At 41.0% G+C, this 15,868-nt stretch overlaps 1 protein-coding gene and 1 long non-coding RNA gene across 2 annotated transcripts; one reads left to right on the top strand and one right to left on the bottom strand.

Moving 5' to 3' along the window:
• Positions 1–1,486: 1,486 nt before the first annotated feature.
• Positions 1,487–10,382, bottom strand: DEPDC7 (DEP domain containing 7). Its single transcript, XM_040559577.1, has 9 exons — positions 10,216–10,382; positions 8,161–8,548; positions 6,031–6,161; positions 4,958–5,147; positions 3,953–4,167; positions 2,453–2,595; positions 2,140–2,265; positions 1,964–2,042; positions 1,487–1,794 (listed from the first exon to the last, which is right to left on the bottom strand). The coding sequence occupies exons 1-9, from the start codon at positions 10,286–10,288 to the stop codon at positions 1,580–1,582; spliced, it is 1,560 nt and encodes a 519-aa protein (XP_040415511.1). The 5' UTR covers positions 10,289–10,382; the 3' UTR covers positions 1,487–1,579.
• Positions 10,383–10,905: 523 nt separating this feature from the next.
• Positions 10,906–13,978, top strand: LOC121070927. The gene is made up of 3 exons (XR_005820299.1): positions 10,906–10,949; positions 11,046–11,118; positions 11,364–13,978. It is a non-coding gene; the product is annotated as an uncharacterized LOC121070927 (long non-coding RNA).
• The last annotated feature ends 1,890 nt before the right edge of the window (positions 13,979–15,868 follow it).

The raw sequence follows: 15,868 nt of genomic DNA, 5'->3' as shown, positions 1-15,868 counted from the left end.
GGAGCCGCCGGGAGCCGCCGCGGCCCGCCCCGCGCCGGGCGCCGGGGCGGAGCCAGGCCGGGCCCGGCCCCGCCGCCGCAGGGCCTGGGGCCTCCGCGAACGACCGCGCTCCGGCCCGGGGGCTCGCCGGGATCCCCCAGGCTCACGGCGCCGTGTGGGGCCCGCAGAGCCCCGGGAGGGAAAGCTCGGCCTCGCGGCGGCCAAGGCAACCCGCGCCGGGCAGGGCCTGAGGTAGGAAGGGAAGGTGCTGCTGCCGAAGGGGCGGCTGGCAGCGCCGCACCGAACGGAAGAACGTCCTTGTTCTACAGACAAGAAACTGCCTTTTTTTTTTTCCCTCACACATTTTAAACTGCCTTACTGCGCATCAAGTCATCATTTCATTTTCAAGGACAGTGTGTTGGAGAAGCAATAGCCAGTGGCACCAGCCACCACACATGACTGAAGAGTTGCTTAGCAATATGCTACAGAGTGTTACCTCACATAGAGTTTTGTTTTTAAAAGCAGTATCTGTAACAAACTCTGTATTATACTACTACTTCGTTTTCATGGTTATCTTCCATCCCCTATATACCTGGCCGCAAAGCAAAGCATCCCATTTAAACTAGCCTCATTTAAACTAGTCCTTTGTCCTAATAGGAGAGAAGGTAGCTCTAACCACACTGGATATGGAACAATTTGTGACTTCTTGCAACAGTAACTAATCTTTGTGATGATACCAGAAAACTGCCTAACTGCACAGGAGTTGAAATGAGACCTCTGATTAGACTGGATGTTTTCCCCACTTGCAAATGTCTGTGTTACCTGGAGATTTCCACTGAGGAGTATGCATAGGTAAAATACACAGTCATAAGACCACCCAACAGCCTTTCATTTGTTCCAACCCTTTCTAGTTACAGCTGGTAACATCAAGAAAAGCTACAAGACAGTAGAATAGTGCAAGGATGATGACTGCTACCCACAGAAAGTTTGTTCTATAGCAACTGAAGTGAGACTGTCTACAAATCCAGAATGTCTTTATACCTTTACATCCCAGGAGAGTCAATAGAAGTTTAGGGTACAGAGTAGGATCGAGCTGGGGAAAAGTCCTGGGTATTCCTCAATATAGTGTCATTTTGGCTTAAAACAACACAGTAATTTGTGATCTACATACACAGTGTAGGTGGCTGTCAAGCTTTAAGAAAAGCTGTGGAATATCAAGCAGAAGATGTTACTTCCACTCAGTCCATTGCACAACAAATCAAAGATCAGTGCAACTTAATTGACTTACAAGTACAGGGCCAGTTAAGAACAGGTGTTCAGCTTAAAATTCACTTCAAAAAGAAGAGCACATGGAGAGGTGGCCCTTATCTCAGTAACTGTAATACTTGCACAGAAGCAGTGAATAGAAGTGGCTTTCAGTAAGGAAAAAAGAAAAGGATATTTTTGCCCTACAGGCACATCCTGGGTACCATTACTCTTGGTAATAATTACACAAACTCCATCTATTTCCACAAAATAATTTTATTAGATACACGAATACAAAAGATTTACAAATATATCAGTGTTTACAATGATGCAGTATACAAAGTAATACATAAAGTCACACACACAAATTATTAACTCTGTCTCCAAAATATTGCATAAAAATACTTGGATTAGTACTGTGAAACTGACCTAGCAGTCTCTTTTTCTCTTTGTCAGAGAGCTTTGAATCTTCATCAATAGCTTTCAGTAGAGATAATAGCTCAGCTTTTGTGGTCTTCTCTGTACTGGAGCGATACTCTCTTTCATCAAGCTTTTCGCAAAAGGTATAACCTAGAAGGAAACGAGACATTTAGATAGCTAGCACCACAGATTCTACAGACCCATCTTCTTTAAGAGTCAAGTTAATCATTGTTTAAAGTACGTCTTTTTACATCATCTCATTCCCTTTTATTTTGCATCTGGGTGCATGACAAGAATAAGCAGCTTGGTTTAAGCTTACCCGTTATCTTACTAGGGTCTTGGCCTTTCTGCAAAGCCAGTAGTTTATTGCTGACCATTTTATGCAGTGTCCCTGGGATCTTGAATAAACAGAGAAGACAGTCAAACAACAGCTTAGAATAGGCAATTCCGCACAAACATACAAGATAACAAGTCTTGTTGTTGTCTAGCTTTTACCTTTAACACATCTTTTTGGTGATCCACCAGGAACAAGATCAGAAGATCAGTTTTCCCTCTGGATAAGGATTTATTGTTGATAATAGCTTTAGAGAATGTTCTTTTCACGACCATCCTGTTGTCACTCTGAAGAATAATATGAAATAACCAGGAGAATTACTCTCCCCATTTAAAAAAGGGCAGGGCATCATCTTTTTTAGAATCATTTTTTTCTGTAGACACATTTAAGCCACAGGTGTTTTCTGACCTATAACTGGGATATCTAGATTTCAATAAACATAAAGCAACATAACAGTTCAGTATGCACATTTACCTCCTCCTGTAGTTTGAGCTCAGAATTATGTGCTGCAACAGCCATGAAGTACAGCAACCTCCTGAATTCCTCCCTGATTTGGCTGTCCAGGAGTTTCAAATAGAGTTGAAGAGCTTCTAAGGATTGTTCCATCTTCCCATTCACTGGGGAAAAATAAAAGGTATCTATTGCCATAATTATTTAAATATTATAATAAAACATGTAAATTTAACACTGAAGACTTCACCCCTCTAAACAGAAACCCAAACATTAATTCCCACCAAAAGTTCTCACAGGCTGATGATAGCTGTTTGCACACAATCTTGAGAAGCCTGCACCCAGGCTTTTAGCCTGCTATTTAAGATAGTACATTTTCAATTAAGCTCAATTACAGTTCATAGTCCATTCAATACAGCCGAAATAATGAAAAAGGAAAATGGTTTTGTTAAGCAAGTGACTTCTCACTGTGGAAATAAAGATCTCCCAAGAAATAAGGAAAATACCCTAGATAAATGGGCTAGCTTGATGAATTAATTGCAAACCATTTCGTAGAGCCTTGCTAAGTTTTAATTTATTTGGCTTCACTATGCTGAATACAAGTTTTAAATGTCTATTTAAATAAAGTGGGTTGTGCTAGTCTTTTCCCTTTACCTTGTAGGCAGGAAGTATGGGGTATAAATGCAAAATATTCCCACCAATGTGCAAAAGAATAGTCAAGAAAGAGAAAAACTGATAAAAAGGAGAGCAGGGATGAGATGTTAATTGAGAACTAAATCATAGAATCATTCAGGTTGGAAAAGACCTCTAAGATCATCTAGTCCAACCTATAACTTAGTACTGAAGTCCACCACTAAACCATGCCACCGAGTTCCACATCTACATGTTTCTTGAAGACCTCCATGGATGGTGACTTAACCACTTCCCTGCACAGCCTATTCCAATGCCACACAACTCTTCCAGTGAATGAAGTGTCCAACCTCCTCATATCCAACCTAAACCTCCCCTGGCTCAACTTGAGGCCATTTCCGCTCATCTTATCATTTGGTGTTTGGGAGAAGATCCTGATTCCCACCTCATTACATCTTCCTTTAAGGTAAACCATCAGAAGATGTCTAAAATACTGTTTAAACATAACATTTAAGAAATTGACAATCTCTATGGACATTAAGGCAGAGAGCTATGACCTGGGTATAAAGCATCCACTCAGCTCTGAGTTCATATCCTATGGTCTAAATATTGAGCTATAAATATGGCCTAATATTAATTTCCCATGGATATTTAGTTGCCATGGATACTACCAAGTTACAATGCTTCATTTTCACAGCCATTCTATACATAACTGAACACAAGCTATAAAGCTGCATATAGTCAGGACTAGAAATTCCTCATTATTTCAAGACAGTCTTTATGACCAGAGACTAAAAAACTCTGCAGAAGTCAAGCTTCAAGCTTAGCTGCTGTAGTAAATACTCAGTTTGTCAGTACCTATCTCACATAAGCTCAGGGACTCATTTTACTTACCTAATAGTTCTGCAATTCCTGGATGAATTTCAGGTGCATGGCTTAACAGTGGCTCCTTTTTCTGGCCATAATATCTACCAATGTTTTCAAACAACAGTAGTTTCCACGCATCTGCTTTGTCTGGTTGATCAGGCAAGTTTCTGCTAATATCTACCACCATATGATCTGGAAGATATTCCAGGCAATCTATCGCTGCTGAGAGCCATTCATCTGTTCTAGAAGACAAAGTTTAATTTTGCAGTTTTACTTACTGGCACTTTTCAGAGTTGGTTGCACTCTACCACTGAAAGTGAGTAGACTGGTCAGTGGACACTGCATGTGTATGTACTTCTGTACATTACAGCTTGGTATAACAAGGACGCTTTTCCCAACCCACTCAGATCATAGCCATATGCCTCTTTGCTTAACTGGGTAGGTTACTAATTGTTCATCTTGAATAAATATGTAACAGTTCTAAGTAGTTAAACCTAAAGCTAGTGACATCCTGTACTGTTATAGACAAGAATAAAATTATTGCTAGATAAACAAACTTGAGCCTTGATCTGATTGGTAAGAGCTTTTTCAGCCCATACTTTCAACTGTATTTATACAGTTTCAGGCTCAGTTTTCTCTCAGTATTTTTAAAAGGTGAAGTAGTTAAACTATTCCCTCACAGATAATTTTTTTAAAAAGAAAAAGACTTCTACATGATAGCAAAAAAGATTACTTTTCACCCCATCAGTGCAGTAAACAATAGCCCTCCCCAAATATTATCAAATACCATCATTGCCTTCAAAAACCTCTTCTAGTGTTCAGCAGAAATCACCTCACCTACTTCCAATTCAGAGTTTAGCAACTGCTATTTACTACTGAATCTAGTCTAACAGGTAAGGAGAAATCCGCCTTTTCACATCCTTTTTACAGTACCACAGACTATTACATTTCTACTTCAGATCAACTGTGCATAACACTTGCATGCAGCTTTGAACAGCACTCTGCTCTCAGAGGCGACTAATGAATACTTACTGTGAGTCACTGAAAGCCTTGAGAATTTCTCTGTCCAGGTAGTTACTTGTGATGATGTATCCGGTCGCCTTCCTTGGTTGTGGAAGCTGGGGTCTGACTGCTTGGTGCTCAAGTAAGGAGTCCAGGAGTGGAAGGTCTACAAGCTGCAGCAGACGAGCAATTGTTTGTTCTTGCCATACTTCATTAATAACTGGAAAGGGTAGAATACACAAATCACACAGATCAAGCAAGTGTGAAGATTAGGAAATTGCCAACTCCCCTTCCTCCTACCAACTGTAATCTAACAGATTAATTTTTCCAAAATAAAGATTTACAGTAGCAGAAAAAGTGCGTCCCTTATCACTTAAGTGCTTTTTATCACTGCTAAAGGAAAGACTTAGCCATTTGTTTAGTTAACTGCAAGTGTAGGAGAACTGCTCTTTGGATAAGTCCGAAGTGCCTTACATTCTTTGTGCCCTAACTTGCAAGCAGTCTTTGTTCTAGATAACAGAAGAACAGTGTAGCAGTGACACTCTATCCTTATCACAGCTTCCTCAGTTATGATTTGGCTCAAGTTTTGAGAGTTCTCAGATGCATTAACATTTAAAGCCAAATGGAAAAGAGCCACAGTAGGTAGTAGTTTAGCTGGAGAAGACATGAGTTGTCAGGAACAGTTTCACACAGTACAGAAGGTGAACTGGAGGTGCAGGTGCATTGTTGAAAGGCTGGGGAAGAGTTTTAGCTAACAGCAGACAATTGGCTTTGATTGAGTTGGGCATGAATGTACTGCAGGTGGTTAAACATCATGTAGAATGTTCCTAACTCCAGTTAGGATCCATATAGTTGTGTATTCTTCCCCATGAAGTTCAACACTTATTTATTGCAACTGCAGATGAGTCCTGTCTGATAAAATAAAAAGGTTACATTTGTTGCAGTCTTGCTTTTAATGTGCCTTTGTTATGACATAGTGTTCAAAGCAAAATACTGTGAGTCAGTTTGACTCCACCTTCACTCCAACAGCAGCCATAAGCTTTCTTAGTCCTACAGCTATCTTCCTTCTCCCACACAAATAACTGGGGGATTATTTGGCTTACCTTCACGGGACAAGCTTTCCGAGACATTTACGTGAGGGGTATTTGCAGGCTTTAAACTCAGGTTTTCCCAGAGATCCTCCAAGCTTTCTGCTTTGACAGGAGTAGGGTTAAACAACATGCTCTTCTGATGTCTAAGATAAAAAAATGTTTTTTAATATATATATTCTCATCCATACATATGAGATAACAGAACAACACAGCACACCCAGATATATTTAATCTCAGATGGATATTCATAAGATCTCTCCCCCAGACACGTACTTTCTCTGTCCAAGCTGCACAAGAGGGTGTGCAGTATCTTAAAGAATGAGTTGTGTGCAGTAGTTGCATGCAAGTACATAGTTCCTCCCTTGGAGCTTGTCACATCTGGCATCAGCAAGCTACGTCAATTACCACAAAGCACATAAGAGAGGAAATAGTCATGGAGGGAAATTTATACACAAGTAACACATCCAAAGTTCCCCCCCCGCCAGAGTCTAAGATTTTTGGACTCTATTCCTAATGGTGAAATGAGGCCAAAAATTAAGAGCTGTTCTTGAAAAAACTAGAAGGTGGTTGCCCCTTAGCAACACCACTCCTAAAGCTAGTAGGCTAGTTCCTGCCATCAACTAACAAAAGATTTCAGAAACCTGTTACCCATTTTTGTGTGTTAGCTGGTTCTTCTCGTAAGTGACTTCATATGCTACCAAGTAGGAAAACAACTCCAGCCATAAAATCACTATTCCTCTAAGCATACTTGTTTAATTTCAATTCCTACAGCTTTTTTTGGTTTAGGACACTGCAGAACCCTTTTTGATGTCAATTATTTTTGACATTTATGTGACAAGCCATATGTATCAATAGATTTGTTCCTTTCACTAAATGAAGAAAGGTAAACCAGTGGATCAGCACCCTTCCCAGAAGAAAAAACACCTAACACCTTCATTCTACACAAACAGGTGAATTACCTTCCTTCACAACTATTTGTCTGATATGTCTTGTATTGATCATGATGCATGCGTCTTTAAGCGTTTTAAATATCATACTTTGTTAAAGTGGTTTTAATTCTTTAGAATTCTTGTGTTCTTCTCAAATAGAGACTTGGGACAGTCTGTATTAGCGGAGGAGGAGACCTAGTCCTAAAGAGGCAGGGGGTGGGAAGCATGACAGAGGGCCTAGCCATTCTTCATCTCCGCTTCTAGAATTTTCTGACCAGTTGGGTCAATGCACTTAAGTTTTTAATGTTTGCTACTCTCAAACACAACAATCATGTTTGTTCATGTAACGTTTGTTAACAATTATTTTTGGTCAAGTCAATATCATTTGTGATTTTTAGAAGTCTATGTTGCCAGAACTACTGAAATAACTACCTGAACGTAAGTTCTTGCAACAGTGTCAGAATACATTCAGAGACAAACACTTGACACAAAAACTGCTAAAGGCAAGTGTTTTTTTTTTAAGCAAATTGTTATCTACACTGCAATGTATGCTGTTTTGTGACAGTCTAGTTAGTACTGTGGTTTTCTTTGCCCACTTCTGAAGAAGCAGAAGAACAAGCCCTAGCAATCACACTTCTCTCTGGATCCATGTTGGCATGCAACAGCATAACAGCATTGTAGCCTGCTACCTAGCCTAGGAACAAGCCATGTGCACACAAAGGAACAGCTGAAAACATTTCGTAAAGTTTAATCTGAAGTCTAGTCAAGCTAAGATGATGAAAGCAGCAAGCAATTTTACCTGTTTTTTCCCCCTTAAAAGCTGGATGGATTACTAGCTTATGTCACAGCTAAGTGCACAGTGACCAAAGACTTGTTCATTTCTTTAGCAAGTTTGATGCATCTGAATGCCAGTTGGTTATACTGGTTTAGATCCTAATAGATAAGTATCTGCAGCACATTCATCTTCTACCTACTCCCCCTTCCATGAAGGCAATGTGATAACGGACAGAAAATGAGTAACTATGCAGGCTGAATTATTCACTCAAATTGCTGTTTTCTACGTATCTTCTACACACAAACATCCATAGGGTAGCTACTCCCCCACCCCCGGTCCTGTAACTACACTGTCCCTCTTGTCCTTCTCCTTCCCCCCAAAAACATAGGAAATCTTACAGTAGAGAAGTGTTATCTCCATGCTGCGTTATGTACTAACCTTTGTGGCGTACACTGCTGGTAATCTTTATCAATATCTGTTTGGCTTGAGATGTTTGTGAATCTGTAGAGACTATTGCTACTGTCTTCAAATACAGACCTCTTGTCTTTTCCAAAGACTCTAGTTGAAACAGCCTCAAATACTTTGTAGTCCATTAGCGCTTGACACACTCGCACTATTTTGGCACGGGAAATATCAATATCCCCAAAATACTTGTTCTGTAGGAGATGGGCAAACACAACATCCACCGCATCGGAACCAATAAAACAGTCATGATAGCACTTCAGGTTCTGACGACGCTTTTTCACTTCCACTTGAGTTTGAAGTGCACTGATAATGCTGCTCCAGACATAAGTTGCTCCAAAGGGTTTCTGTGCCAAGCTAAAGCCTAACGATACAAGAACAGAAAGAGCATAATGATTGAACTCGTACTGCAATTACAGGAGAACCTTCCCCTCTCCGGCTACTGGCTTTCATGAAACATGGAAGGATTTAAGAAGTCTGAGGCTTCTAATTTGGCTTGTGCTGAACCAGCCTGCAACAAAATATTAGTTCTTGAGCCTTACTCTCCTGGCAAGTCTGTCTACACCATACCAATGTAACTCACCCTGGTGGTTGCTCTCATTACCATAGCCTGCAGCTTCAATAACAAGCAGCTTTTACTTCTCCAGCCTGACACACTGTGGCACTACCTTGCTGTGTACTCTTCCATCACCCAGCAGATGCACTTGCAGGACCTACTCCTAAGCACACTTGTTCCACAAGACTGAGAACTAACTGTACATACTTGCAGCTCCCCAGTTTCAGTAACAGAGACAAGAAGTATACAGCTGGGAAGGGAGAGAGGGAACCAGGGATGAGAGATGTGCCTTCAAGACTGTGTACACACTAGGCAGACAGTGACGTGCTAAGCAGTAACAAGGTCAAAAGTCCTTGAGACATGGTGCACTGGACATTTATCCCATGGAACAGCCCACTGTCGCCCCAGCTCAAACCGGGATTCACGCTCTGTGTGCTCAGTGCCACTTCCTTGAGCCAGCCAGTCTTCCCTCCCTCAATAAAACCACTGAACTATTACTCATTCACCAATTTCAAGTTAAGAAAAATCATGCTAGTAACTGTGTGCCAAGGGGCTATAATCAGCCTCAGCAAGGACTTGAGACAGAACATGCTTATAAAATCTGCAGGTGGCACCTAGCTGAGGTTAGAATTAGTATATATGTTTGTCAGTAAATCAGATGAGTAATTTACGAAGAGATAAAGCAAAGCAAACGGAAGAAGAGACAAATCAAATGCTGGAGTACAAAATAAGGAATGAAGAGTTGGCAGCAATCCTACAGAAAGCCATCTGGGGCTATGACAGACCTCAAACCTAATGAATTAACAGTGTGATGCAGTGTTTAAGAAGAAAAAAACAACACGCAAGTTGTTCTGGAACATATTACCATGAACATTTTCCACAAAGATACAGGAGGTATTTTTTTCTGTTCAGTCTGAAGAGGCATTAGTTAGAGAATTGTATTCCATTTCGGGCACCAGAGTTTCCAGCTGGTCTCCATCTGCCCGGGAGCCCGAACACCAGCAAGTTGGAAGGGGAGAGTAAGAGAGCATTTGTGGGGAGATACAGATGATGGGGGGAACACTATATAAGAGCATTCAGATACATCAGCAGTTATTCTCAAAGCAATTATCGGACACCTGCTTTCTGAAAACATTCACGTCAGAAAATAAAACTTTAATACAAAGCATTGACACAGTGTAAGCAGAAGCATGCTGGAATCTATTTGCCAAAGCTTTAAGAAGGCTTTAAGAAGGAGCGGGACGAAGCACGCGTTGATGACAACGCAGAGCAGACAGCACACACGCACGCACAGTCCCCTCCAGCCCTACACTGAGGTACCTGGGGAGTCAACAGAAGGACACAAGCAGAGCTCAGAAAGCCCCACAGCGACACACCACCGGCCGCTCCCCAATCAACGGAACCCGGACGGAGCCTCCGCAGCGGCACCGGGCCGACCTCACCGCCGCCCCAACCCCCTCTCAGGTGCCCCGTACCCGTCGGCCTGGCGGCAGGGCTGCAGGCGGCGCCGAGGCTCAGGGCCGCCGCCTTCTCCCGCACCGTAGCCATGCCCAGTTCCCCGGCTCAGTCCAGTCCCGCTCCGCTGAGCTCCGCTCGGCACGCCGCCCCGTCACGCACTGTCCCGCCGCCCGCCACCCGCCGGAGGTAGCCCGCCGGGGGGCGGGGCCAGCGCGCCCGCGACCGCCTCATTGGCTGCGCCGGGGCATAAGGGGCGGGGCAAGGGCGGCGGTTGAATAGCTGCCCGCGTGCCGCCCGGCCCCGGCCCCGGCCCCTCAACCGGCCCTCGTAACGGTCACGGCCCGCCTCAGGCGGCGCTCCCTCAGCGCTCACCGGCCGCAACGCCCCGAGGACGGGCGCTAGTCCCGAGCAGCCACGGCCGGGGGCGGTTTTCCTCTAGGGCTTCTGTCAGCTGCTCGTTAGAGCGCGAGGCTTGCCGCTTTAACTGGAAGGAAAGAATAAAGTCACTTCCAGGGTAATAACAGTGTTTTGTTTTCTTCTGTCCGCAGGAAATGACCGAGAGCCAACATCGCTCTCTGATAAGTCTGACGTATTTTGTCCTGTACTAAGACAAAATATATATATACATATTGCTGACACACCTAATCTATATCTCTATATATATATATATATGCTGACTACCTATATACATATTACTCTTCTCAATAGAAGCAGACAAGAAGCCAAACTGAACTCCATGATATGCAAACTTGTAAGTGCATAATGTTTCCACTTTATTATTTTTAATATTCAAGTAATGCCAAAAAATCATTTTGAAGTCTCTGATTATTGAGCTTTGGTTTTGCAGAATGAACTCTGTTGTGAAACCATAGCTCATTCTGCAAGGAGCAGGTCCTTGCTAGCTCTCCAGCACCGTTCAGGTTTGCCTTCTTTTATCCTTATGTGTCACACCACAAGTTTGCACAGTAAGGGCACTCTAAGTTTGTTCATCGTATCTGAGTGAATAAACAATAGATTTCATTTTAAGCTGGGAGAACTGGTCACAGGGAACTAGATACTACAAGCTCTTATGGCAAACATTTCTTCATGTTTCGTTGACAGAGTGGTAAAGTACTTAATGAGGCTGTTCTAAGAGTGGAAGTTCCTCCTGTTAAATTTTTTTCAGGTAAAGAAGTCTTAAGCCCAGAGAAAAAGGAATCTATTCAAACTGTAGCCAACCACTGGCCTTTGAAAACGAAAGGTGACACCATCTTTCATCAATAGGAAGTGGGAAACACAGATTTCTTTCCTGGGGGACAATGGGAAGACATACAAAAATAGTTCTGACTCACAGGTGTCTGTTTCAATGGTTGCTATTAAGAACCTAATAAAACCATGTAATGCATAGATCAATGTGGATTTCTATGATATATTATTTTATTATTCCCTATTTTGTAAAGGTTCAATGCTAGACCTAGCACTGCCAAAATAGTGAGATAAATTTAACTGCATGTCAGTAAATGCCTAAGTACATTTTTGTTTTTTAAAAAAATGCTCTATTTCAACAACTACGTGAAAAATTAATGCTGTCAATCATGCTGCAATGGATTTGCTGTAATCTTTAGAAAACTTAGACCTACAAACACCCGTTCAAATGGGAGGACACATACGAGAACACTACACCTTATGAGTGAACCAGGTTTAACGCACAGCGATCTGCTCATCTAGAATTTTACAAGCTTCCCCGCCCCTGTATTTTCTTATTAAGTGATCAGCAGACAGATTTCTGTCTTTGCCTCCATGTTTTCCCCTGAGAGATCACTGCTATATCATGCCAGTTACTCCCCACCCTCTAATGCTATGAAGAAGTAAGAGACAGTGGTGGGCTGGTGACAGCTACTGACTGGTCAGCCAGCTGTTGTCAAACAGTATCTGGTATCACAGGGTATTAAAAAAAGCTATGCAAATTTTAGTATTACAATAACATTACCATAAAATGCTTTCCTAAAGCACAGATTTACATGGGTGGATAAATATATATTTATTATTTTAATTATTTAAAATTATGTGTATTTTCATATAGCCATTTTAAAGAATGACATCTTGTTCAGCCAGTACAGACATTTTAAGCCAGTGTGGTTCCTTAGACTGGTAGGGGAAAGATCTGAGGATGAAAGTGCAACATGCTGTATTCAGCTTCACCTTCCACTATGTTTTCCCCAAATGAACCTTTGTAAAGTTGAAGGCAGGACGCACAAAAGAATGCCAGTTATAAAGTCATAATTAACATCATTCATCCTCCAAATTATTTAGGGCCAATTTAGTGGCATTCCAATATACATGTGGAACAGTACTTTGTTCCAAAAGCAGTTCCCCTGAAAAATATAGAATAACAATACAGGACTACATACAGAGACATATGCTGCTGTAGGTAAATTTATTAAAGTGTGGTCTATAGGGTGTGGCAAAGGAGATTATAAACACTACCACTAAATGAAGTTTGATGATATGTACAGCTCTACTGTTGGCTTTCTATCTAAAAGCATTATGTGAAGTTGTTCAGGCAGAACAACAATTCTGTGATCTAGCTAGGGTGATTAAAATTGAATTTAACTAGTTGTGCAACTGAGTCCTAATTTGTACAGTTGTATTAAGCTCTTTAAAACTGTTCCATGGAATGTTTATAGTGAGAAACAGCAGAAGAAAATTCTATTTTAATCTGATTTCTGAAGTCGTCTAGAAATGCTCCATCTGACTACATCACGAGTAAGAACACGACCTACGTTTTTAAGAATTTACAAACTTCAGACTCATAGAAACCTTTGAAAACAAATATAAGAACCTTGGGGTTTAATTAGAAGCATACAGCAGAAACACTATTTATATTCAACAGCCACAATTTCAGGCATGTCTGCTGCTCAGGATCTGATTCACTCACTCGTGTCAACTACAGGTTTGCTTGAGGATAAAGATGATATAGGATAATGTGGGCTCTCACCCCTATCTAGATCTTCTTTGATTATGGGGAGAGAGACAGCAAAATTAAAACTTGAATCACAAAGTGAGAAACTGTTGAATACCTTCAAGTATGTTAAGTGCTGTCTAGCTTTTTCCATAATGAACTTGGAAGTTGGACAGCCAGCCAGTGTATTTGGATGAGAGTGCACCTGTAATTTCCAGGCATTCTGGGCACAAATGAAGGAGATATAATTGAATACTAGACCTTATGGAGTACGGAATGACTGTATGACTGAGTCTTTCAATATCATTACTGAAAAGACAAAAGTTGGAGGACATGTTGCTTAAGAAGATGGAGGCATATTAAGAGAAAATACAGGGTGCAGTTGGATCTACGGCAGATCAATGCTTGGTTAAGGAATTTGGAAATGCTACGCATTCTTGAAAGAAATGAAGGAAAAAGTTTGTTTCAATTTCTTAAAACTTAAGACCCCAAATCTGGAAAATAAAAATGTTCTAAAACCAAAAAAATTCAATGTCCGAAATATTTTTTATATTTAAGTGCCAAAAATTAGAAAAGATTGACTTGTTGCTGAAAATTGACAGACCAAGAAACAGGCATTCTTGCAGAAGAACACTATCATAGTGCTGATTTTCAAAAGAATTTAGATCCCACTTTTCTGAAGGATTAACATAGACTGTACTTTTCACATGACAATCTGACATCTCATAAACAAATGTCAGACTATAGAAGACTCTCTTCTAATATCAGACATTTCTTCAGATTTCAAATGTCTTCCCATAACAATATAAACTTCTAAGCATATTTCAACACAGTTTAAATTTGCATATACATAAAATTTTATTGCCATGATTGCAAGGTTCTAGTAGACTCAGTCTTCATGGCTTTGTTTCTGAAAAAGCATAGCAAATAACGCTTACCATAAAAATTCAGATAACTATTCCAGTTATTTAGAACAGTTATTCTTTTTTTTCCCCACTTAAATATCAACAATGTCTGTATTCATTGCAGTGTGCCGAAGCTGATGAAAAGAGAACATTTTAAACAGTAAGCCCCTAAAATGTTGCTCTATTCCATTCACAAATGATGAAAAACTTCAGCGTATGGTTCATGCTCTCACATAAATATGTAAGGAAAATCAACAGCTTCAGTTACAGAATTCTTTTTTTTTTAAAGTCACAATTGCCATAACATTATCAAATCCCCCCGATTTCTTTGCATGAAAATATAAATCTGTTATATGTTTTGATACTGAAACTGTCCTACGAAAGTCAGCAAACTTTCTCTTCAACCTTTTTTAATCTCAAATTTAAATACATAAATAGCTTTTCATACAACGTTGGATTGCAAAAGGCTGTATTTGATACAAGATTTGATGCAGCAAATCTGTCTTATTACTGAGTAACGTGTTCTGTTATTTATATTAAAGAGCAGGAGAGGTTTGCTTGGGGCTGAACTTCATGGGTTAGAGGAGACTGACCGCATCCCTTAGGATGCAGAGCAGGTTATTCACAAATTCACTCTGCTTACTCTCAATTTCCCATTACATTTGCATTAAAAGAGATCATGTAGTAGTAGGCTCTGTGGGATAAAGCGATGCCATCTTGCAACATTCAATCCGTGATGCCACATCTGCCCCACCATGGAGAAGCGAATTGCAGTTGCACAGCTTGGGCAAGAGTATGATTTACTCCTGAAGCACAGACTTCAGTTTGATATAGTGATGTGAAATCTGTAAGGATTCCACCCTTGCATTTTTGAAGAGACCAGAACAATAAACAAGTTCCCAAAACAGAAGCTTCTGGATGACTGAATATTTGAATTGACAAAGCGTGCATTGTTCATGAGTGCAATCCTTCCATTCCTGGGCTGGAATACCAATGTGGCTAGAGGACAAAGTCAAGCAGCTCAATGGCAAATGAAGGGCAGGGAGGCAAGAGGCCGAGCCTGCACTGGTGCACACTGACCTCCGGTGGAACACACTGCACTCTGAATAGCAATCCACGCACAGGGGCTGGAAAGGGAGCAAGTCAGAGCCAGAATTCCTTGAGACTGCTTACTTTAAGGAAGTGTATGGGAGCAAAGAATATCAGCAATGTGACCAAAAATGCAAGGACGTGACTGCTTCTCAATTTTACTATTACTGTTTTTTGTCTTAAATAGATTTTTCCACTTTTCCTCCTGCAGAAGTCTTCCAAGACATTTCAGATGATTATACATTATAACCAGAGATTGATTACAGCATACCTAAATGTGCTTAGCATAGCATGGTCCTCGCAACACCATTTGGATAAGACTCCTCATAGAATGGTAAAGATTCACTGTCATCTGCACACTAGAAGCCTGTTTGAGAAGAATAAGCAGTCTCAAGCATCATCAGACACAAATAACTGAAACGCCAGAAGTTACCATCTGCCCAGCTGGGAGTTACCATTTCTCAGGTAAGCTAAAGTAACTAACAATGTGAACTTCTGTACATTGCAAAACAAAAGTGAATACATTTACTCATTTTACTACTGAAAGTGGCTTTAGGTAAATTCACAAAGGATTAGGGAGCTGGTCTCACCAGTTTATACAATTGTAGAGAACCTGAGGTCAAGCCAAGCAAGCAGTGATTTCCAGTTGAAGCATGGTGAGGTAGTAATTTACACTGATCTGGCAGGGACAAGTTTCACAACTCTACTCCCAAAGCAAGCAGCAACTAGTGGCAC

This window comes from Cygnus olor, chromosome 5 (genome assembly GCF_009769625.2).
Source record: "Cygnus olor isolate bCygOlo1 chromosome 5, bCygOlo1.pri.v2, whole genome shotgun sequence".
Classification (NCBI taxonomy): Eukaryota; Metazoa; Chordata; class Aves; order Anseriformes; family Anatidae; genus Cygnus; species Cygnus olor.
The sequence above is the reverse complement of the archived record's forward strand: the minus strand, read 5'-3'. Positions and strand labels throughout refer to the sequence as shown.